General features: G+C 41.2%; 1 protein-coding gene across 1 annotated transcript in view; it reads left to right on the top strand.

The window, feature by feature from the left end:
- The first annotated feature begins 2817 nt into the window (after positions 1 to 2817).
- The window catches only part of LOC143289905 (uncharacterized), a 31025-nt gene continuing 8842 nt past the window's right edge, over positions 2818 to 25000 (top strand). Inside the window, exons 1-11 of the mRNA XM_076599145.1 lie at positions 2818 to 3605; positions 5865 to 6078; positions 12135 to 12247; positions 14908 to 14941; positions 16063 to 16149; positions 16849 to 16928; positions 17895 to 18044; positions 20232 to 20412; positions 22024 to 22177; positions 23169 to 23260; positions 23964 to 24021. Coding sequence (XP_076455260.1) covers positions 3331 to 3605; positions 5865 to 6078; positions 12135 to 12247; positions 14908 to 14941; positions 16063 to 16149; positions 16849 to 16928; positions 17895 to 18044; positions 20232 to 20412; positions 22024 to 22177; positions 23169 to 23260; positions 23964 to 24021 — 1438 coding nt within the window. The 5' untranslated portion in view covers positions 2818 to 3330. The remainder of the gene's footprint in view (positions 3606 to 5864; positions 6079 to 12134; positions 12248 to 14907; positions 14942 to 16062; positions 16150 to 16848; positions 16929 to 17894; positions 18045 to 20231; positions 20413 to 22023; positions 22178 to 23168; positions 23261 to 23963; positions 24022 to 25000) is intronic.

The raw sequence follows: 25000 nt of genomic DNA, 5'->3' as shown, positions 1-25000 counted from the left end.
CTTTTCACTTTGAGTGATACCAGACGTAGTGTGTGTGTGTGTGTGTGTGTGTGTGTGTGTGTGTGTGTGTGTGTGTGTGTGTGTGTGCCGAGTGCGTGCCGCGTGCGTGTGTGTGTATGTGTGTGTGTGTGTGTGTGCGTGCGTGCCATTGTGTGTGCGTGTGTGTGTGTGTGTGTGCCAGTGTGTGTGTGTGTGTGTGTGTGTGTGTGTGTGTGTGTGTGTGTGTGTGAGCATCTCTGTGTGTCTGCATTGTCAGTGACAGTGACACGGTGTGTATCACGGTGTGTGCCGGCCGGCGTGCGCGCGTGTGTGTAGTGTAGTGTCCAGCGGTTTGATGTGTGTGTATCCAGCAGTGTCTCAAATGGATGAGATAACCTGATATATTCTGTGTGAATATAAAGCCGATGTTAATTTTGAAAATGCAAGTAACTATAAACCGACTAACTCAGTAACTAATTCAGTAACTCAGTACTGAACTCACTGAGTAACCCAGTAACTGGACTACGCAGTAACTCAGTAACTAACTCACCCTTCCCCAGGATAACTAACTTTGTAACAGTGACAAACTAACCAACCATCCAAAGAACCGTCCGACTGGCTAACTAGACTAACTAACTCAGTCAGTAACCGTAACCAACCAAGCAACGGCTAACCACTCGTGAACCATGCACCAACCAACTTCAGTCGACGCGGCAACTCAGTAGGCTACAGTAGTAAACAAAAGTTCAGTTGCTATGCCGGTAACTTGACCTTACCGTCTATAATTACTCAGTGCTAAATAGACAACTTAGAAATAAGTAAAGCAAACTGTATGGAAGAATCCGCAGTCTGAAATTCAGCGGGTGTTATGTTATTGGATTGTCTGTAAACAAAGTGCAGAACGAACCCGTAGGCTTATTATGTGTCTCAGTGTGTCATTCGACTCGAGTCACAGTCAGCAACTATAACTGAATCATCGGCCCTCCGAGTCGAATCCCATTATCGTATCTCACGGTCATTGAAGCACGGAGTGCACGCATATATTAAATTGTTCTGGCCACTGCATGATGGTCTGAATAAACAGTAAACCGCACAGCCGAATGAGATTAACACATCCGGAAATATCAGTTATCTGCAGTCCGGCTCAAAATACGCCGGAGTGTTCGGACTGCGCAGTAAATCTGTTTTTTCATCTACTTAATAACTAGTCATGAATTAATGGAGTAGTCAAGTCACTTAAAAAAAAAAAAATCAGTACACACACTGGGGCACACACACATACGCACACACTCACACACACACACACACACACACACGCTGACACACACACACACACACACACACACACACACACACACACACACACACACACACACACAGTAGTCAAGTCACTTTAAAAAAATCAGTACACACACTCGGGAGCACACACACACACACACACACACACACACAACCGAAACACACAGCTGAGTAGTCAAGTCACTTAAAAAAAATCAGTACACACACTGGAGCACACACACACACACACACACACACACACACACACATATTAAAAAAACAACAAAAAAAACACAAAAACAACTGACACTGGCTGCAGCTTGCTCGCCTGTGGCGTCTTTGAAAGTGATCCCGCCGACGGTGTGTCATTGATATGAAATGATTCTGATCAAACTGTCATGGGATAACTAGGCCATGGCACAGTAAACTGATCTGAACGACAGCATATTTTTTATGGGTATTCACGTAATGAATCTCCGGTGATGATCGAGTCAGCTACGTAGGCTACAGTTCTAGTCTCGGGTGAATTTCGAGCAGTTAACAGGGCAAAAAGGAGCATGAACCTGCATCACTACTCCAGTACATCTAAGTGGAAATGAGGTGTGGGAGTTACTGCAAGAGCAGAGGACTGCGGTGAGGAGGAGGCTGGGGTGGGGGAAGGGGAGGGGGCGGGGGGCGGGGTGGGTGGTGTTGGGAGGAGGGGGGGGGGGTGACAAGAACGATTAAAAACACGGAAAGTGGTTGGGCTGCACTGGGCCCATGTGCGGGCTACATTCAAGTAGAGACGTGTCCGCACACACACACACACACACACACACACACACACACATATATATATATATATATATATATATATATATATCCAACACGTTTCTGTTCAGTTGAAGCGTCCTTGGTTTACCGACTGCGACAGGCTACGTTCAGGGTTCCGACACAATAATGGGCGAAGTTTCGGCGGGCCCGGTTTGGCCTCACCAGTCATCCCCGCACCTACACTGGCAGTCACAGATCCTCAATCCGACACAGAAGTCGTGGACTGAAGGACGAACAACAACTTTCCAACAGCCCATGTGCGGGCTACGTTCAAGTAGAGACGTGACACACACACACATATATATAGCCTACACGTTTCTGTTCAGTCGCCAATAGGTCGTTAAACTCCAAGAGAACTGTTCAGTTAGAGCGTCCCTGGTTTACCGACTTCGACAGGTTACGTTCAGGGTTCCGACACATTAATGGGCGAAGTTTCGGCCTAAGTGTGGCCTCACCAGTCACCCCCGGACCAACAGGCACAGATCCTCAGTCAGTCGGACACAGGATCACGACCAGGATCAGGATCTGGGGCGTTGTTTTATACAACTTAGCCATTTTTGGCTTTTTATGCCCCTTCAGATTTACTCCTTTATATTGTTGGTCAGGTCGTTGACTAGCTCAGTCATTTTATCCATCAAAGTCATATTTCGTTTTTGCCAGTTAAGCTTACTCGTGTTTATCTATGAGGTTCTGAAAAGTATTTATACTAGGTGCACGTTGGATATTGTTGGTTAATTTGTTCCAATAATTTGTTACTCTGTTACTAAATGTAAACTTTCTGATGTAAACAGAAGTCGTGGTCATCTTCGACTATGACTGAAGGATGAACAACAACTAGTGCACGTCAGCTAACATTGATTCTCAAGCCAGAGATGTTGACCGCCATTTTGATATTTTCGTAAAAATTATTGTAGCGTAGGAAAAGTAGACAGTATTTTGCGACTGAACGTTGCCCTACTCGCCATTCTTCACTGACAAAACACCAGCACGCGCGACAACTCGGTCACTGCATGATCAGTCTGCCTTCCTCCACAGTACAATGAACCCAGCATAGCCAAGTTCAGCACGCCCTGAACGAAGCCACGAGGAAAAGCCACGAGGGGTCAGTCCAGTTGGAAATAGAGGCAAACCGCATGAGCAGTCAGAAGGATCTAAGCAGACGGCGAAAGACTGCCACCAGCAAAACACATTTGGCAAGCTACTCTCTTCGAAGCGGAACGACCAAGTGCAAGTGTTCGCGCACGTTTCGCTGCCATAACCATGGCTTTGGCACTTCGAATTTTGTCAAGAAAACTGAAGTTGGCAAGTGAAGTGAGTTTCTGCGGTTGTCGTCTGCTGTCAGATTCGACGAAAGAATTCGGTTTTTCGACAAGTTCACAAGGTTCGGCTTCTCCACAGAATCCAGAGCCGAAAATTTGTCCGCAGATCCAAACGCCAGATTCAGATGATATAATCACTGATTTTCCAGATCTGAAAGAAGTCAGTTTCGACAAGTTTAAGGGACTGGACAGCAATTTCCCATGTGTCGCCAGAAAGTATGTTTTTCTTTCTCTCTCCCTTTTTCTCTCTCACTCTCATAATGTGTTTTATTCTGTATTTGTTTTACATTTCTTCGTTGTTCAGTGTGTACAATGTACTGAAACCACTTCTTTGTTTAAACTTACTTTTCATATTGTACATAAAGATATTTTGATTTATACATCAAGCATTTCATGTTATTTGTTCTGATTTTATTTGCTTGTTTATCAAAAAAACAACCCCAAAACAAAAACAAAACAACAACACAAAAAAATAAATGAATAACTAAATAGAAAATAAAATATAGGCAGGATGTGAAAGCATTTTGTGCATAATATTTTTCTCTCAATTTCTTTAATTTATCTCTCTCTCAGTCTCAGTAGATTTTTTTTTTTTTCATCATCTTGATATTGAGAGAGAACATGCAGTTTTGATTTTTGTCACATTCTTGAATGCTGCTTTGATTACAAAAAAGTGAAGCAAGCAAGCATGTAATGATAATATTTTTAGCTATTTGTGCTTGATTAAATAATGGAAACAGAGGTACTGTATACAACAATTAACTAAACAGGTCTATACATAATACAGTGTTGAAGCAACACAGTTCACTCTTGACTCCAGAAACAATCATTGTAATTCAAATTCACAATGAGATTGATCACATGAGACAATTTCATTTTCAAGTAGCTGTCAAAGCTTGCAGATGACTTTATTACCAAAAGGGAGAAAAAAAAATATATATATATATATATATATATATATATATATATATATATATGTATACACTAATACAGAGAGAAAGATAAGAGGTGGAGCTGGAATATTCTGAACATTACCCATCCCACCCCCTCTTTTTCAACCTTTCACGAGAGAGAGAAAACAACAGCTAAAAACAAAGGGGTTGTAACAGCACTGTAAGCTAGTTCCCATATCAAATGACATATGAATTTTGGCAAGAAAGTGATGTGATATATGACCTTCACTCCTCCTCCATCTTCTTTGTTGGATTGATTATGTGTGCCCTGATTCACTTTTGTGAAAGCTTTTCTCATTAAAAAAAAAAAAAAAAAAAAAAAAAAAGTAAAAAAGGTCCCAGTGGAACTAGAAGTGGAGACATGGAAAATTTACCCCTTATCACAGATTTATTGGACAGATGTGCAGGCGAAGTCCACAGGTGTTAAAAAAAGAGTAAAAACTGGCTGTTGCACCTGTCAGAACTTCTTTTAGATTGCCATTTGACAATGCTAATTCTCTCTCTCTCTCTGTTATATATACGTACATGTGTGTGTGTGTGTGTGTGTGTAGGTGTAGGTGTAGGTGTAGAGATAGATTGTTTTTGAGATAATGTTTGTTACTATTATTTCTTCTTTTTTTCAAATTTCTCCTTTCTTTGTTTTGTTTTTGTTTAACTTTTATGTTTGTTTTTTGTTTGTTTGTTTGTTTTTCTCTGTATTCTTTGCTTCATCCTTCACAGGCAGATCAGATCATGATTGCGAATACCACTTGGAGTCACAGAATCACTTTCCATAGGAGACAGTTCACTGTGAATGCCAAGATGTCTGGAGTCCACAGGAGAAAAAAAAATGCTGTCATATCAGGCATACAAATTACAGTTGGCTCTATTCTTCAGAGAGAACTCAGATGGCTCCGACTAGGAAGGGTTTAGATTGTCCTTCAGCTTTTCCCCAATGTTTTGAATTTTAATTTATTCATTTATTATTTATTCATTCATTTATGTGTCTGTTCTGGGGGTGGATGGGTGGGTAATTATCTTTGCAATTGAAATAACAGGTTTGCTTTGTTGTTACCTGGACTTTAAAAAAAAAAGTATTATTTTTTACTCCACAGTCCACTTTCATGTTGTAAAGGGGAAAAATATATATACACAAATAGTAATACAGATATATGTATGTGTGTGTGTGTGTGTATATATATCTATATCTATATATCTATTGATGTATATATATATATATATATATATATATATATATATATATATATATATATATATATATATATATATATATATATATATATATATATATATATGTGTGTGTGGGTATGTATGTGTGTGTGTGTGTATATATATATATATATATATATATATATATATATATATATATATATATATATATATATATAATATGATCAAAACAAGATCAGTTGCCTTAAAAATTTTAAACAGTAAAAACAGACCCAGCTGTTTTCACACATAGTCTTGTTTGCATTGATCAACCAGAAATCACTTACCTTATAACTGGTCTCTCTGCACACAGTACCACACAAGGGCCAGAACCAGACTACGACAAGATCACCACAGGCTACAAAGTGTTCACCAGCAAGGAGCCGTTTCACATGATGTACAACAACGGCGTACTGCCAGAACTGCACGTGGCCTACGAGACCTGGGGCACGCTGAACGAGGACCGCTCCAACGCTGTGCTGGTTCTGGCCGGTCTGTCTGCCAGCTCCCATGCCAAGAGTCATCGGGTGAGGTTATGATCTTCTTCATCTTCATTTGTGGGCTGCAACTGCCACGTTCACTTGTATATATGCAAGTGGGTTTTTACATGTATGACCGTTTTTTTACGCCGCCATGTAGGCAGCCATTCTCCGTTTTCAGGGTGTGTTTTTGTTTCCATAACCCACCGAACGCTGACTTGGATTACAGGATCTTTAATGTGCGTATTTTATCTGCTGCTTGCATATACAGACGAAGGGGGTTCAGGCACAAGCAGGTCTGCACATAATTATGTTGACATGGGAGATTGCAAAAATGTCCACCCTTTACCTGCCAGGCACGGTTGCCGAGATTTGAACCCAGGACCCTCAGATTGAAAGTCCAACACTTTAACCACTTGGCTGTTGTGCCCGTCAGGTCATGATAATGTAGTTGGTTGTGATGGGGTTGTTGTGTTGGGGATGTCTTCATTTTGAAGGGGGTGGGGGAGGGTTGTGTTGAGGGAGGAGGGGTTTGGGGGGAAGAGGCTTGTTTGTGTGTAGTTTTCAACTGTATTTCTTTCCATTCTTGGTGATAAAAGAAGATAGGGGGAGTGGGGGTTTTGGGCAGGGAGGGGGTGGGGATGTTGGGGGCAGGGGGTGGGGGTGGTGGGGTTGCAGGCTGGAAGGGAGATGAGCAGTGGAATGACTGTGTATGTGTGTCTGTATGAATGTTTGTATGTACATGTGTATGAATGCTTGTATGCACGTATTTCACTGTGTTTGTGTGTGTTGTGTGTGTGTGCAAGGACTGTAATGTCATGTTCAAAATATCCAGGATCACCAAACTCTGATTTAATGGACTTTTTTTTCCCCTTTCTAATGTCTTAACAACACATGATAACATAAACTCTGTGACATTAAACGTTTTTAAAGTGAAACCACATGATCACCAGAAGCATTTTTCTGAATTTTGTTTTAATAAATATAGTAATTAACAACTTTAAAAAAAAAGTTTTGGAATAAACAAACAATTGCTTTTTTATCTTTATTTTTATTATACAAAAAAGCTTTTGAATAAACAAACAATTACTTTTTTATCAGTTTTATTTCCAGTTTAAAAAGAACCTTTCAGTGTCCTCTATCTGATAAAATCTCGGGTCATTTGGTTCATGCCTTTATTATCTCATGTTTTGTCACTGTGTGTTGAAACAGGTTGAGTATTTCTTTTTAGTTCTCCTGTGTGAATATATGAAACTGTTATTGTTGCTTTGGTGTCTTCAGTGAATATCTGTTGCCACAGCAAATACTTATTGGTTGCATGCACTTTTTTGTTTTTGGGTTGTTGTTGTTTTTTCCCTGAGTAATCAGATTACTGAAACTATTTACACTTTTGTCTCTGCAAAACGGATCTTTCTTTTTTCCTGCATATATAATGTATTAAGAGGGAGTTTTGTTAACATGAGACCGCCCCCTTCTCGACCCTCCCCCCCCCCCTCCTGTCAAAAAAAAAAAAAAAAAAAAAAATCCACATTTTTGGTCTATGGCCCTTTTTTGAGGATGAATGACCTAAAACGAAAAATGGTGTATGAAATATGATGAAATTATGAGGGAGTTAAGAAATAATTATCGTTAAGTTTTACATTTTTGGGGGGTGTGGAGTTGGGGGTGGAAGCAGATTTAGGCTATTTACAAATGCAGTCAGTTTCTTACTATTGCTAGCACTGCTTATGCTGTGCTGCTACTGCAACCACTGATACCACTTGCTGCTCCAGCTGTTGCTGCTACTCCTGTCTACTGCTACAGCTACTACTGCTGTTACTGCTACTGCTTCCACTGATATTACTATTACTGCTGCTGCTACTTAAATGAAGGTATAGAGTAACTGTTACAGTCTTTGTAAACTTGAGAAAAACAAGGGAAATGAATTGTATGTTTATTTATTTTTTGTTTGTTTGTTTGTGTTGTTTTACTAATATTACTGCAGAAAATCTACCCCCTCCCCCACCACACACACCCTCATATGTTTGAATCAAGTAACTGAACATGGTTTTGCAACCACATCTCCTTTAAGCACTCCTGTTTTTATTTCTTGAAGAAATAATAATAATAATGATAACAATAATAATGGACATTTCTATAGCGTGTTTCTCCAGAAATACTGCTCAAAGCGCTTTACATTTCGTTCCTCACTCCCCATCAATACTCCTCTCCACCCGCACTTCCCCCCTCCCCTTCCCATACCCCCCCCAAAACCAAATCATACCAAGATCGGGGAGGGGGGGGGGGGGGGGAGGAAGAAAAAAAATTGTTTAAAATACTTCTTGTTGTCTTTTCATTTTCATTTTCAACCGTTTTTTTTTTTTTTTTATCCCAGGAGAAATGGCACTTTGCTTACAGCTGAATTGAAAAGAGAGAGTGAACTGAAGTGAATCAGGGCATGAAGTTTCTGTTGATCAGTCGATGGCTGTCAGTGTCACTGTGTCATTCAGTTCAGCTGAGAAAGCAAAGGTCGATATATTTTCTAAACACACGCACACGCACGCACACACACACACACACACACACACACACACACACACTTTCTCTCTCTGGATCTCTGTCCCCCTCTCTCTCTCACACACACACACTCTCTCTCTCCCCCACATGCTCTCTCTCCTCTCTCTCTTTCTCCCTTCTTCACACACACACACACACACACACACTCTGTCTCTTTCTCTCTCTCTGTCACTTCCACACACACATGCTCACACACACACACTCTCTTTCTCTCTCTCTCTTTATCTCTGTCATTCTCTCTCACTCACAAGGGTACTAGTCAAGCATTACTCAGCAAATTTCTCTGGCACTGACATTGACAACAATCCAGCATTACCATCCTTAGCCCAGTTTATATTCATGTGTGGTCATTCTGTGACCCCATTTGATTTGGTTATCTGGATATCAGAGAGTTGGCCTGGTCTGCAGTGATTCAGCCATTTTTAAAGGTGTGTGTGTGTGTGTGTGTGTGTGTGTGTGTGTGTGTGTGGTCCTGTGTCTGGATTATATGTATGGGTGCTTTTTGGGTGTGTTTATGGGTGTGTGCGTGGATGTGTGGTTTGGTTTGTGTGTATATTTATGTGTGTGTGTGTGTGTGTTTTTATGTGTGTGGGGGTGGGGGGTGATGTATGGTTGGGTTTCTCTGTGGGTGTGGGTGTGGGTGGGTGAGTTAGTAGTTGGTATGTGTGTGGTTGGTGGTTGGGAAGATGTGTGTGTGTGTGTGTGTGTGTGTGTGTGTGTGTGTGTGTTGTATTTGGACTGTATGGGTGTTTTTTTGTGGGGTGGGTGAGGGGTGTGGTGTTTCCTGTGTCAGGCCTGTGTGAGTGTGTTTGTACGTGATGTGTGTGTTGGTGTGGGATGGATTTGTGAGTGGATTTGTGTGTTTATATGTATATATGTTTGTGTGAGTGTGTGTGTATGTGTGCTTCCTGTTTCTTGACTGTGTGGGTGTTTTTGTGAGCGTCATGGTTTGGGTGTAAGGGGAGGGTGTGTGTGTGTGTGTGTGATACTAATAACAACAGATGAGTGTTTGTGTACACATGCACATGTGGATGGGTGTAGGATGGGGAGTGTACAGGAGGGGGGTGGGATGGATGGGTATGCATGAGTGGCTGTGATTTGGAGAGATAGAATTAACATGGTAGACTGAACAGAAACCGCTGCGTCATGCAAGTAATGGAGCCAGTAGATCAAGGCAGTTTCACAATAAACAAGTCAGACTTGAGTGAGTTTCCAATAATATCATGTTACACTTGAGTGAGTTTTATCCAGTATCACTTATAGTGAAAAGACATTAGACTAGAGAATAGATTATGAGTTTCTAAGATCTTGGCAGCTGGCCATTTAAATTCATTGAAAATGAAATTCATGGTTTGAAAACCTCTGGAAGCAGCTGTCTTTTCATGTGATTTTTTTTTTTTTTTTTTTTTTTTTTTTTTTTTTTTGGATAGAGATCTTACAATATCAAATATTGATCTTTGTATGTGTATGTGTGGGTGGGTGTCAGTGTGTGTGTTGGAGAAAAAGGGAGAGGAAAGGGGGACGGGGGAGAGAAAAAGGAAGGGGGGGGGGGGAGACAGGGGTGTTTTTACTTTCCTGGCATTTGTTTGTGTACGCTGACACTGTTTATATTACTTGAATTATATGTTATTGTATATTCAAGTGGGAGTGGTAGATAGATATGTTGATATATATGAGACTGTTTTTTTTTCTTTCTCCTTGTCATTACTAAGTTAAATATCTGTTTGTACACATATGACATATGTCTGGATAGAAATATAGAAATATGTTGAAGTATGTGTTTGTCACAATGTGTGTGTGTGTGTGTGTGCATTGTGTGTGTGTGTGTATGTGTGTGTGTGTGTGTGTACGTGTGTGTGTGTGTGTGTGTGTGTGTGTGGTAGGTTATCTATTTTTAGCAAATATATCCTCCAAAAGTACATGTTTGTGTTGGTGTGTGTGTGTATGCGTGCGTGCGTGTGTGTGTGTGCGCGCGTGCACATGCACACATAGGCAATCTGTGCCTGCTAAAAAAGAAAGTCACATTTTATCAAAGAAGAGAGGGCTTGGTACAGTACAGACCAGCACCAAAGTGCTTGGGTGAGAGCGCCCCATGTTGTCAGTGTTCGTGACTGCAATGATTCTGTCTGTTTGCCCTGCAATAACTCACTCAACTGTCACTGAAACAGCACCAGCCAGGTCAACATTCAAGTTGTAATGCAAACTCCTGGGAAGCCAGTGCATGTATTCATACATGTTTACTGGCATTCCTGATCATGTATATTCACAGTCTTACACACCTCAAGTATGTAGGCGGATGTATGTCCACAGTCAAAACAACATTTTTGTGCACATAGACATGCATGTTTATAATGTGAGCTTTGAAATTCAAGAACATGTTTGCAAGTGCAATCACACACACACACGCATGCACACACGCGTGCACACACACACACACGCATGCATGCATGCACGCATGCATGCACGCATACATGCAAGCATGCGCGCGCGTGCGCGCGTACACACACACACACACACAAATGCATATGCACTCACACGCACTAACACACACACACTCTCTCCCTCCCTCCCCTCACACCCCCAAACCCCACCCCCCACCTACCACGCACACATACAGTGATTGCCTGTCACTGACAAACAATGACTGTATTGTGCATAGTTAGTTTTTCTGTGTGGGTTTGTATGAGCCACACCAGTCATGAACACACCTCCATAACTATGCTTGATAGATGTATTAATGCTGTTTTTATACATATACACTTTTTTTTTTTTTTAGATAAAAAAAAAAAAAATATTTATATAGAGCTAACTCTTATGTTGAGACAGATTTCACATTTGACTTTCACATGCATACATAAACTCTGAATCAAATGGATGAATATCAAAACATAATGTGAATGTGAATGTTGTTTTCTGTATGATGGTAACTGTTACAACTGACTCCTACATTACAGTGAAATGTTTTGTTTTCAGCTGTGGACTCTCTCTGTGTGTGTGTGTGTGTGTGTGTGTGTGTGTGTGTGTGTGTGTGTGTGTGTGTGTGTGTGTCTTGTTTGCTTGTTTGGAAGCATGGCTGTCTTCTTTATGTTTTCTGTTGCTTTGTCTAGGGTGTCTGTGTGCGTGTGTTTGTGTTTGTGTTTGTGTGTGTGTGTGTGTGTGTGGTAGGAGGTGGTTTGTATGTATGTGCGTATGAGAGGAGAGAGAGAGATAGTGTGTGTGTGTGTATGGTTGGAGGTGGTCAGTGTGTATGACACCGACTATGTGTGCATGAGAGAGAGAGAGAGAGAGAGAGAGTGTACGTGTGTGTGTGTGTGTGCTCCCATACTTTTCTGTTTGCCTTTCTCTTTGTTTTTCTATCTTTCTGTTGCTGTCTGTGAACATGTTTGTGTGTGTGTGTGTGTGTATGCGAATGTGTGTGTGTGGTTATTTGTGTGCATGTGCATTTGTTTGCATGTGTGAGTGTATGAGCACGGGGGTGGGGGTGGGGGGGGGTGTACTTATCTGTGGTGGGAGGCATCCTATGACATTGCACAGGTGTGTTGTTACAGGACAACCCCCGTCCAGGATGGTGGGAGAAATTTGTGGGACCAGGGTGTGCTGTGGACACGTCCAAGTTCTTCGTCATCTGCACCAACAACCTGGGAGGCTGCTACGGTACCTCGTACGTTTTGTTTGTTGTTGTTTGTTGTTTTCGTTTTTTAAAGTCATGTAGCAGTTTAAATGAAAACGAATGTGTGATGCTGCATGAGTCTTCATTGTTTTTTAAGAGTTGAGTGTGCTGTGGGCTTAAGGCCAGATACGGTAGTACAAAAATGTATGAAATAAACTTGAAGTTTATGGCTTTCTGTGACATGGTATGCAAAGATATTGGACTAAACATGTCTAAAAAGGTCATTTTGTGCAATTTGTCATGACGGTTTCCATGGAAACGAATCCAAAATGGCTGACAAACAAAAAAATTAAAAGCTTATAACTTCGGTACCTTTACATATATGTTATTTCTGTTTGTTTTATTTGATTTATTTGTATTTGTTCTTAATTATAGTGCAGTGGTATTTTGGAATTTGAATAAATACATTTATTATTATTTTTTTGCTAAAAGTGAAATGTGTATAAATTCCTTGACATAATTTTTTTTCAAATGAGTGTATATTCATTCTTTTACTAGTACTATACAAACCACTGCACTATAATAAAGATGAATACATAAAGAAAGAAAGTACCAAGTTTGAACATGCTATCTTTTAAAGTTTTTGAGCATTAGCATTTTGAAAAATGGTATTACAAGGACAAAACACAAAACTGAGAAAACAGGAAAAGAAAGAGATGTGCTTGTACTCACAAGAAATCACACATGTTGATGCTGTTTGAAGCTTTATTTAAGTGAATATAGTACCCAGGTGAAACGGAATATAAAGATTAGATGTTGAAGAAGCAAATTAAGCGAAAAAACGAAAATCACAAAAAATCATGATTTTCGTCAAAATTTCACTACCGTGTCTGGCCTTAAATGGGGAGACTGGGACCACACAGTCGAGTGTCATCCATTTCAAGGATGCATCTTTGGGTGTGTTGCTCTAATTACCTGATCAACACTGCAAGTGTCTGTATCTCTCGGGCCTGGTTAACGCTGGGATATCATTATGACAGGAAGTGTAGAGTACAGCCTTGTCACGTAGTCCCAAACCAAAATGGACCTCCATAACAACATCGTCATTGTCCTCCTCCCCCTTCATCATCATCAATATAAACAAAACAGTCTCAAAGTCTGTGGCCTTTCATGCCCTGCTCTCATGGGGACCTCAGTTTCGATACCACTCCACTTCCGTGCTTGGGGTGAGTCCTGTCAATGTCTTCAGTGTTGGCAGATTCATGGAGGGCTGTTGTTTGAGGAACATGGTGGCGGTCTCCACTCTGGAAGGGACGCTCACTCAGTCTGGCTCTGCGACTAAGCCATTATTGTCGTTAGTAGGGGGCTTAGTAGGTGGTGTCCTAAGTACGTTAAATCCGAGTAGGCACCACTGAACAACACCAAAGTGACTCAGCAGCAGTGCAGGGTCTCCTCTGGTGTGTGGGTTCCTGGCGACCTAACATTGATGGTTCCCTGCGGACTGTTGACGTTGGAACTGTGATGGATGAACTCAGGTGTGGCTATGTATGCGGGGGAATCTAAATGAGCGGCGTGGGAGTAAAAAAAAGAGTTATGTACCAGTTAAAATGGAAACTGATATGTGATGCTGCGTGTGTCTTTAATGATTTTTTGTTTGTTTTTTAAGTCATGTAGCAGTTTAAATGGAAAATGATGTGTGATGCTGCATGCATCTTTAATGTTTTTTCATTTTTTAAGTCGTGTAGTAGTTTAAATGGAAATTGATGTTTGATGCTGTGTGAGTCTTTAATGTTTTTTCATTTTTTGAGTCATGTAGCAGTTTAAATGGAAATTGATGTTTGATGTTGTGTGCGTCTTTAATGTTTTGTTTTTTAAGTCGTGTAGCAGTTTAAATGGAAATTGATGTGTGATGCTGCGTGTGTCTTTAATGTTTTGATTTTTTTAAGTCATGTAGCAGTTTAAATGGAAATTGATGTTTGATGCTGTGTGCGTCTGTAATGTTTTTTCATTTTTTAAGTCATGTAGCAGTTTAAATGGAAATTGATGTGTGATGCTGTGTGCGTCGTTAATGGGTTTTTTTTGTTTTTTTAAGTTGTGTAGCAGTTTAAATGGAAATCGATGTGTGATGCTGCGTGCATCTTTAATGTTGTTTTTTTCATTTTCAAGTCGTGTAGCAGTTTAAATGGAAATTGTTGTGTGTGATGTTGCATGCATCAGAAGTGTTTTTTTTTCATTCTACAGTTGTATGCTTAGACCGTGAGTGAGGTATAATGAGGTGTGTGTGTGTGTTTGTGTGTGTGTGTGTGTTTGTGTGCGTACATGTGTGCGTGTTTGTGTGTGTGTTTCTATTACAACACTTAATTCAGTGAGTTCATTATATTTTTTCGTTGTAATATAATGTAATGCCATGTAATGTAGTCTAATCCATGTCATGTCATTCACATATATGCATGTGTCTGTATGTGTGTTCAATTGTTTACATATATACACATATGTGTGTGTGTGTATAGTGGTAGGTATATATATATATTTACTATGGATGGATGTGAGAAAAAGTGTGTGAACAGAGGTACGAATGGATTTATGTGTGTGTAATGTTCTGTATTGTAAAATTGGAAATAAGAAGAGAAAGTTTGTTGTTGTTGTTTTTTTTTGTTGTTGCTTGTTATGTGTTATTAACATGTACCTGTTTCCTTTCCTTTTCTCTGAAGGGGACCGTCGACTATAAATCCACTCACTGGAAAGGTAGGTCAATAACACAGTGTCTTTTCATTTGTAACTCAGACCCCAGAGCTGACTTTCTGTAGATAGATTGTCAATGGTTGTACCATTTTATTAGGACATCCCGTCTATGATTCCCGGTTTTGCAAAGTTTGAATATTTGTATTGAAATTTGATTTTTGAAATTTTTATAGACCTCTTCGTAGGGAGGGCAAGGTGTGTGTGTGTGGTGGTGGGGGTGGGGGGGGGGGGGGATGGGGGGAGTAGTACATAAAAAGGTACAAACATAAATGGAAAATCATACACAAACACAGATAAAGTAGAATTTAGGATAAATACATGTGCATATCAATACAAAAACTTGTGCACACTTACACATGCACACACACACACACACACACATCACACACACACACACACATCACACACACACACACACACACACACACACACACACACACACACACAAACATTTGAATATAAGCCACATATTACATGTGGATGGGGCTGATGACTAGATCTTCAGGTAAATGGGGCTGATGACTAGATCTTCCAGGTAAATGGTTGTTGATTGCACAATTCTCTTTAATCATACTGGATTTGTTCAAGAGACAGGACATTGACTGCTTTTGGGGAACAAGCTATTGGCGAAGCGATTGGTTTTCGTCCTTATGCTTCTGTTCCATTGACCATAGAGGAGCATCTTGAAAATCCCAAAAGCTGGATGTGATTTGTCTTGGTTGATTGATTTTGCTTTTTTGAGTAGCTGCTCGTAATATATGTTGTCTAGAGAAGTAGTTGTAGTAGTAGTTGTATCATTAATAGTATGATTGTCATCATAATCATCAGCCGCAGGAGTATTATTATCATTGTTATTGTTATTATTAGTGTTGGTATTGTATATAAACACCCATTATTACTAATGATATTACAACTATTACAACAGAGACTGTCTCTCTTGCATCGGTCTCTACAGTCACAGGCGACGCTGCTTGGTCAAAGCAGACAGTCCAATTAGACATTAGGTCGGATATACTCTATCCATGGTCAGCCATGACCGAAGGAGGCCTACTTCTATTACAACTACCACTACTACTACTACTACTGGTGTTATTATTACTGTTGCTATTGTTACATGTTGACAGCCGTTTGCCACGACCTTTCCCATCGTCAGTGTGACGGACATGGTCCACGCTCAGTTCCGTCTTCTGGATCACCTGGGTATTCAGAAGGTACGATTCAAAGCGCTTTTGTTTCTTGTGGCTGTTTCTTCTTTATTAGCATTTTTTCATTATTATTATTGTTATTGTTGGAATTACTGTTCTTCTTTATTATTTAAAAAAAAAAATTATTGTTGGTATTATTTATTATTATTGTTAATGTTATTATTTTTAGTAGTGGTAGTAGTATTAGTAGTATTGTTACTATTTGTATTATTGTTATCATTATTGCTTGGGATTGTGTGGTGTATTTGAGTGCATGCGCGTGTAGGCTGTGTGTGTGTGTGTGTGTGTGTGTGTGTGTGTGTGTGAGTACATGTATGTGTGTATATTCATATCTGCATGTGTGCTGGATTTTGTGTGTGTGTAAGGTGTATGTGATTGCGTGTGTGTTTCTCTGTGTGTGTGTGTGTGTGTGTGTGTGTGTGTGTGTGTTTCTCTGTGTGTGCGTGTGTATGTGTGTGTGTGTGAGTACATGTATGTGTGTATATTCATATCTGCATGTGTGCTGGATTTTGTGTGTGTGTAAGGTGTATGTGATTGCGTGTGTGTTTCTCTGTGTGTGTGTTTCTGTGTGTGTGTGTGTGTGTGTGTGTTTCTCTGTGTGTGTATGTGTGTGTGTGTGTGTTGTTTTGTCTGTATTTTGTGTGTGTGAATACATGTATGTGTGTGTGCATGCATGCATGTCCATGGGAGCGTATTTCTGTGCAGCTTCATGCCTCAGTAGGATCATCTCTGGGTGGAATGCTTTCTCTGATGTCTGCTGCTTTGGAACCAGAACGAGTTGGCAGGTAAAGAAAAACCAAAAAAAAAACCCAAACATGATTGTGTTTGTAGCTTTTGCTGATGACATGCAGTGCTGAACTGGTGAGTGCCGTTGTTGTATACAGTGAGTGGGAGCAGTGGCCTAGCAGTAAAGAGCCAGACTGGGAAGTGAGTGTCCATAGGTTCGATCCCCATATGGACCTTGATTTTTACTCTCCCTTCCACTAGACCTTCAGTGGTCGTCTGGGTGCCAGTCTTTCGGATCTTGACACACTACTGGATCTTTAACGTGGGCCTTTGATGTTCTGCATGTGTATAGACACAAAGGGGGTTCAGGCACTGCATGTCTGGACATCTGTTGACCTAGGAGATCGGAAAAATCTCCACCCCTTTAACCTACAAGGTGCCGTGACCAGGATTCGAACCCAGGATCCTCAGATTGACAGATGGAAAAATCTCCACCCCTTAACCCACAATGTGCCGTGACCAGGATTCTAACCCAGCACCCTAGGATTGACAGACGACGGGCGCAATAGCCGAGTGGTTAAACCGTAGGACTTTCAGTCTGAGGATTCCGGGCTCGAATCACGGCGATGGCGCCTGGTGGGTAAAGGGTGGAGATTTTTACGATCTCCCAGGTCAACATATGTGCAGACCTGCTAGTGCCTGAACCCCCTTCATGTGTATACGCAAGCAGATCAAATACGCACATTAAAGATCCTGTAATCCATGTCAGCGTTAGGTGGGTTATGGAAACAAGAACATACCCAGCATACACCTCCCCCTGAAAGCGGAGTATGGCTGCCTACATGGCAGGGTAAAAATGGTCATACACGTAAAAGCCCACTAGTGTACATACGAGTGAATGTGGGAGTTGCAGCTCACGAACACAGAAGAAGGACTGACAGACCATCGCTTACACCACTCAGCTCTCACATCAATCATATTTGACAAATGAAATGGTGCGTGTTTATTTTTTTGCCCCTGGTCAGGATCATCTCTATTTCATCGTGCGGACAGTCCCACCCGTCTTCCATCGGAGTTCGCTACCTGCAGCGCAAGTGCATCATGTGTGACCCCAACTGGAACAAGGGACATTACTATGACGGGCCGTATCCCAAAACGGGCATGAAACTGGCCAGGTGGGTTTGATACAGGTGTGTCCATCTGTCATAAGAGCAACTGGCTGTATTTGCCTTGTGTGTGTTGTGTGTGATGCTTCTGTTTTGGTGTGGCGTTTCTGATGCACATGTAGTTGATGACTGATTTTTAGGGAGGTGAGAATGTGCATGTATTAAGGTTTGACGGTAGTACGGGCCGAACTCTGGTGGTGACAGGATGTGTTCTGAGTGAGTTCTGTCATTTTCCTCACTTTTCTATATTCCTATTCCTATATTTTGTCTCTTTTTTTTTATACTTTCTTTCTTTTATGTTCATGACCTAAGTTAGGTTATTATCTTATGTTGTTTACTGTATAGTTGAATAAAGTTTGATTTCTTTTGTTATTTACGCTTCCAAGTGTTTATTATTTTGTGTGAATCCATTTTGGCCATTGCTCCTCCTTACCCACTTAGGGTTTGTGACACCGTCCATGTGACTCTCTCTCTGAGATCAGACTTGAGGCTCATTTAATTGTTGTGGGAACCTTCTGTGTGTAACAGCTTCTCTTATTCTCTTTCTCTCATGCGTTCTTGATATTTATGATGTTCTTTTTTGTGTGTGTGCCTCAGAATATGGGAGATCTAGTTTTTGTGTGTTTTGATGGTGATGTATGATGATGGGGCTAATGTTGGTGCTGCTATGGGGGTCCGTTTAGATTTGGGACTGCCGGTACTTGACAAGGCTGTACTCTCATGATATATCCTGAGAGACAGGTACCTGCAGTATTGGATCAAGGCCTTGGGTGTATGCCAAGTTCAGCCATCTGCTCTTCCTCTTTTTTTTCTTTTTTTTTTTGTTCTTAAGCAGATGTGGTGTAGTGTATGGATGGATCAGTCTGTGAGCTGTGACGCCTCCTTGAAACTGAAACTCACTGATAACAGAACTGTTCATTGATTCAGGCATGAAAGAGTTTGGTTGACCATTCTATACCCTGCTCAACCAGTTCTCCTCTTGGCCTTTTCCAGAGAGCTTGTGACAGCTGATCGACCATTCTATACCCAAGTCAACCATTTATCATCTTGTCCAATTCCAGAGAGCTTGCAACAATCCCTTAACCATTCTATACCCAGCTCAACCAGCAATAATTAAATCAACCATTTTTCTTTGTCTGTGTTTGTTGGCTGCAACTCCCTTGTCACACTCATATGTACGAGTGGGCTTTTATGTGTTAGACTACTTTTACACCATCAAGTAGGCAACTATTCTCAATTTTGCAGGTGTTCTTATTTCGATTACCCAGTGAATGCTGACATGGATTGCAGGATCTTTAACATGCACATTTAATCTCCTGTATGCATATGCACACAAAGCGATTTCAGGCACCAGCAGTCTGCACATGTTGACTTGGGAAATGACGAGCGCAATAGCCGAGTGGTTAAAGCATTGGACTGTCAATCTGAGGGTCCTGGGTTCGAATCACTGTGACGGCGCCTGGTGGGTAAAGGGTGGAGATTTTTACGATCTCCCAGGTCAACATATGTGCAGACCTGCTAGTGCCTGAACTCCCTTCGTGTGTATATGCAAGCAGTAGATCAAATACGCACGTTAAAGATCCTGTAATCCATGTCAGCGTTCGGTGGGTTATGGAAACAATAACATATCCAGCATGCACACCCCCGAAAACGGAGTATGGCTGCCTACATGGCGGGGTAAAAACGGTCATACACGTAAAAGCCCACTCGTGTGCATACGAGTGAACGTGGGAGTCGCAGCCCACGAACGAAGAAAAAGAAGACTTTGGAAATTTGAAAAACTCCACTTTTAACTTTAAGCCACCAGGTGCGCTAAAACCAGGGATTGAACTCAGGAAACTTGGGTGAGAATCCAGCGCTGTGACCGTTTGGCCACCGCACCCATCTGACCATTCTATATCCAACTCAACAATTTATTTCTGTATCCTGCTCCAGAGAGCTTGCAGCTAAGGATCATCTATTTTGTACCCATCTCCACATGTTAAAATAATGTTCAAGAGTGCTTGTGACAATCAGTTAATCATTCTTTTGGTTCTCAACTCATCCAGTTATGATTTTATCATGTTCTACAGAGGTTGCAGCAATTGATCGACCATTTTCCACCCAACACAGAGTTATTTTATCCTATTGCACAGAGCTTGCAGCAATCAGTCAACCATTGTACACACAGTCAGCTATTACTGTATCCTGTTCCAGAGAGCTGGCCACCATGACTTACCGCAGCGGGCCTGAATGGGACGAGAGGTTTGGACGAAAACGCATCAATGATGAACACCCCTCCCTGTGCCCCACCTTTGAAATCGAGAGCTACCTGGAGCATCAGGGGGAGAGCTTCAGCACCAAGTATGATCCCAACTCCCTCCTCTACATTTCTAAGGTGAGGTCCCTGGTGTGGATTTGTTTTTTGTTTTATTTGGTGGATAGTTATGTGTGGAGGGAGTGTGTTCAGGGATGTGTGGGTGGGTCGTTGGTTTTGAACTCTGTCTGTCATATCACTGCAGGATTTTTCACTCTTGCCCAGCAGCTGAGTGGTATAAGTGTTGGGCTTTCAGTCTGAGGGTCTGAGGTTGTGGCGCTTCAAGGGTGGTTATAAGTTTTATTTCCTGATCTCTCGGGTCAACACCTGCAGACCTGCTTGTTCCTGATTCTTCCCCCTTTGAATGCATACGCATGCAGAAGATCAAACCCACATAAAATCCTGTAATCCATATCTGCATTCAGTGGATTGTGGAAAGAAGAACTCACCAAGCATGCACACCCCCCAAAAAAAATTGTTGCCTGCATGACAGGGTGAAAACAGTCAAGCCCAACAATCATACATACAGGTGAGCATGGGAATTGTGGCCCACAAATGGAGAAGAAGCAATCCAGAAGCAATCCATGTGAGGTTTCCACAAGGCTCCCCATCAGAGAAGACCTACACTGCTGCTGGAAGTCACTTCAGTGGTGCATGTTCTCTCCTGATTCTTCTCATTTCACCTGATTTGTCTTCTTCATCTTCTCCTGTTCCTGTGTTTGTTGACTGCAACGTTTCCTGGAATACGAGAGGGCTTTTGCCTGTATGACTGTTTTTACCCCACCATTCTCCATTTTCAGGGGTGTGCATGCTGGGTATGTTCTTGTTTTCATAACCCACCAGTCACTGACATGGATCACATGATATCTTACATGCATATTTGATCTTCTGCGTGTGTGTGCGTGTATGCGCACGTGAACCATGGCCACATTGAAGCCCTGACTTGATCATCAAAACTCTCTTTGCATGTTGCTTCATCTAACTGTCATATCTGCTCTGAAGATCTCTGCCTTCTTGAATCAGTCCTGTGTGTGCTGCCCATTTTGAGTTGTTTTAGAGCTGTTTTCATTCTTCTTCATTGGTAGGTTTGATCTGCTTTCATCACCGCGGACATCATGAAATTCTGGGTTTGGAGGTCTTCTTCTTCTTCTTCTGCGTTCGTGGGCTGCAACTCCCACGTTCACTCGTATGTACACTAGTGGGCGTTTACGTGTATGACCGTTTTTACTCTGCCGTGTAGGCAGCCATACTCCGTTTTCGGGTGTGTGCATGCTGGGTATGTCCTTGTTTACATAACCCACCGAATGCTGACATGGATTACAGGATCTTTAACGTGCGTATTTGATCTTCTGCTTGCATATACACACGAAGGGGGTTCAGGCACTAGCAGGTCTGCACATATGTTGACCTGGGAGATCGTAAAAATCTCCACCCTTTACCCACCAGGCGCCGTTACCGAGATTCGAACCCGGGACCCTCAGATTGACAGTCCAACGCTTTAACCACTTAGGTATTGTGCCCGTCGGTTTGGAGGTCAACGATTGTGAATCATGAGAGCATTTTTACAATTCTTAAACACACATTAGGTGAACTAAGGCACAAAGGCTGAAGTTCTGTCATAGTCCTTAGAATATGGTATAAAGATGAATATGATATGGTGTAAAACTTCTGGTTGTGTGCATGTGTTGCCAGGCGATGGACATGTTTGACGTGGCAGAAGGCTACCCGTCTCTGGAAGCGGGGCTGGAACGCATCACGTGCCCTGTGATGGTGATAGGGGTACAGACAGACATCCTCTTTCCTATCTGGCAGCAGCAGGAACTGTCCTCTTGTCTACAAAAGTCAGGTCTGTGTGTTGGTTTTGTGTTTGTAGTTTTGCTGGGTTTGTTGGTTGGTGCATTTGTGTGTGTGTGAGTGTGCGTGTGTGTGTATGTGTGCAGCACAAGGATAATTTGTTAAAAAAAAGAAGCCTACAACCGTTATCTCACACTGTTGGACTAGTGGAATAGCTGTATTCTGTGTTTCCACATATATTTTTTCCATGCCTGTGTGCATGCTTGTGTGCACATGTGTGTGAGTTGTGATTTGTGCCTGACTGTATTATTGTAAAGTGCTTTCAGCCGGTTGAAATGTAATGTACTGCTACTGAATACTAGTACTTGATGCACAGGAAACGTGAAGCGTGTTGTTCATAAATTGGATATTTTGATGCATAGGAAACTGAAGTGGATGTTTGTGTGCACATGTGTGTGTGTTATGATTTGTGTCTGACTATTATTGTAAAGTGCTTTCAGCTGGTTGAAATGTAATGTACTATACTGGATACTGTGTGTTGTTCATAAAGTGGATATTTTTGATGCATAGGAAACTGAAGTGTTTCTCCTTCTTCTTCTTCATGAACTGGATAATAGTGTTTGAAATACAGGAGACTGACTGTGTGTTGTTCTTGAAGTGGATACTTTGATGCACAGGAAACAGAAATGTGTTGTTTATGAAGTGGGTACTTTGATGCACAGTTAACAGAAGTGTGTTGTTTGTGAAGTGGGTACTTTGATGCACAGGAAACAGAAGTGTATTGTTTGTGAAGTGGATACTTTGATGCACAGGAAACAGAAGTGTGTTGTTTGTGAAGTGGATACTTTGATGCACAGGAAACAGAAGTGTATTGTTTGTGAAGTGGATACTTTGATGCACAGGAAACAGAAGTGTATTGTTTGTGAAGTGGATACTTTAATGCACAGGAAACTGAAGTTTGTTGTTGATGAAGTGGATAGTTGGATGCACAGGAAACAGAAACTGAACCACATTGTTCATGAAATGGATACTTTGATGCACAGGTAACGAGGCGGTGACGTACTATGAACTGAACTCCATCTATGGCCATGACACCTTTCTGTTGGACTTGAATGGTGTTGGGGCTGGAGTGAAGGTGTGTGTGTGTCTGTGTGTGTGTGTGTGTGCGTGGGGGGTTGCATGAGGGAGTGAATGGTTGTGTATGTTTTTTGTGTGTTTAGGTATATTTGTTAGATGCTAGTGTGAGCATGTGCGTGTGTATATGTGTGTGAGCTTGTGGGAATGTTTTTTTTTTCTGTGTATGTGTGTGTGTCTCCATAAAGCATAGAAGAGAGTTTCATTTGTTTGAAAACATATTTGTGAAAGAGTGCATATTTGTGTGTGTTAGAGCACAACTGGCATGAAGGAAAGAACATGTGTAATTTATGTGTGTGCATAGATAAAAGAGAGTGTGTGTTGGTGTATGTGTGTGTGGGTGGGCTTGCAGGTGTCCCTGGCAAAATTCTGTTGAAAAATCGACTTAGATAGGAAAACAAATAAAAACAGCAGGCAGACAAAAAAAAAAAAAAAAAAAAAAAGGGGGGGGGGGTTGGCGCTCTCAGTGTAGCGACACGCTCTCCCTGGGGTGAGCTGTCCTTATTTCACACAGAGAAATCTGTTGTGGCAAAAGAGTAATACAGTACAAAACAAAATAATGCAATACAATACAATACAATACAATACAATACATTGCTTGTGCATGGCTGTTGTGAAGGAGAAAGAAGTGGGTCTGTAGGATAGTTCACATTTTTTCCATCTTTTTTTTTTTTTGCATTTAAATTTCCTTCTGTTTTTTTTAGGGGTTCCTGGAGACCACCCAGAGAGAGACGGGCTGGTTGACAAAACACAAGCTGAGGGGTAAAGAAAGGAAGTTTTTTTAACACACACACACACACACACACACACACACACACACACACACACACAGACACATGCTGAAAAGAAATGGAGCCACTGTTGTGACGTGAACATGAAATGGAACCACTGTTGTGACGTGAAAATGAATATTTCCTGTCATTTTGCAGTTTGGGTGAATGTGTCATAGTGTCCACAATTTTTTTCCCCCTCGAGATGAAGTGAGTAAACTCACAACACGGTGTGTGAACGTCACTCCATCTGTCACGCTGAGGAGTGGAGGAGTAGAAATGTGGATGTAGGTGAATGTATATGGTCCACAGGCAGTAAAAAGATTTTTTTTTTTTTTTTTAAATATTCCCTGGAGCATTCTTGAATTACATTGAGAATTAGAAAACAGTACTTCTTGTGAATGAAAGACTCTGAATACAGAATGTTTTTATCATCTCCCAAAAAAAAAAAAAATTAATTTGTGAGGACACCACAACGCAGTGGCTTTGCCCCTTGAGAAATTGCCACCTGGGAAGATAGATACAGATAGAGTGATGAAATATCGCTTGATGTCTTTAAAAAAAAAAAAAATATTTTAACCCTTTCAGTGCCATGCATTTTTCTGACTTTCATTGCCAAGCTATTTGGGAGGTGTGTTTGTGGGGGGTGGGGGGGTGCGGGTGGGATAGTAGGGGGGAATTTTTTTTTTTTCAGTCTAGCATGCAAATCATTGGAAGGTTTGCATGACCCATACTTTTCTGAAAGAAAAATGAATAGACATCCATTTTTGATTGTTTGAAGTTCATTTTAACACACTGGTTAGCAGTGAGTGAACCACAAATGTAAGATAAACAAAATTTCACATAATTTCTAAACATGTGTATTGTTTGTAAAAGCAGCTGATAGAAACCAACAAAAAAAAAGAAAAGAAAAAAAATAAGAGTAGATATGTCTACATACCTTATGTACATACTGAGTCCTGACTTAAAAT

Source organism: Babylonia areolata, chromosome 14, assembly GCF_041734735.1.
Source record: "Babylonia areolata isolate BAREFJ2019XMU chromosome 14, ASM4173473v1, whole genome shotgun sequence".
Taxonomy (NCBI): Eukaryota; Metazoa; Mollusca; class Gastropoda; order Neogastropoda; family Buccinidae; genus Babylonia; species Babylonia areolata.
This window is presented reverse-complemented; position numbering and strand designations above follow the sequence as displayed.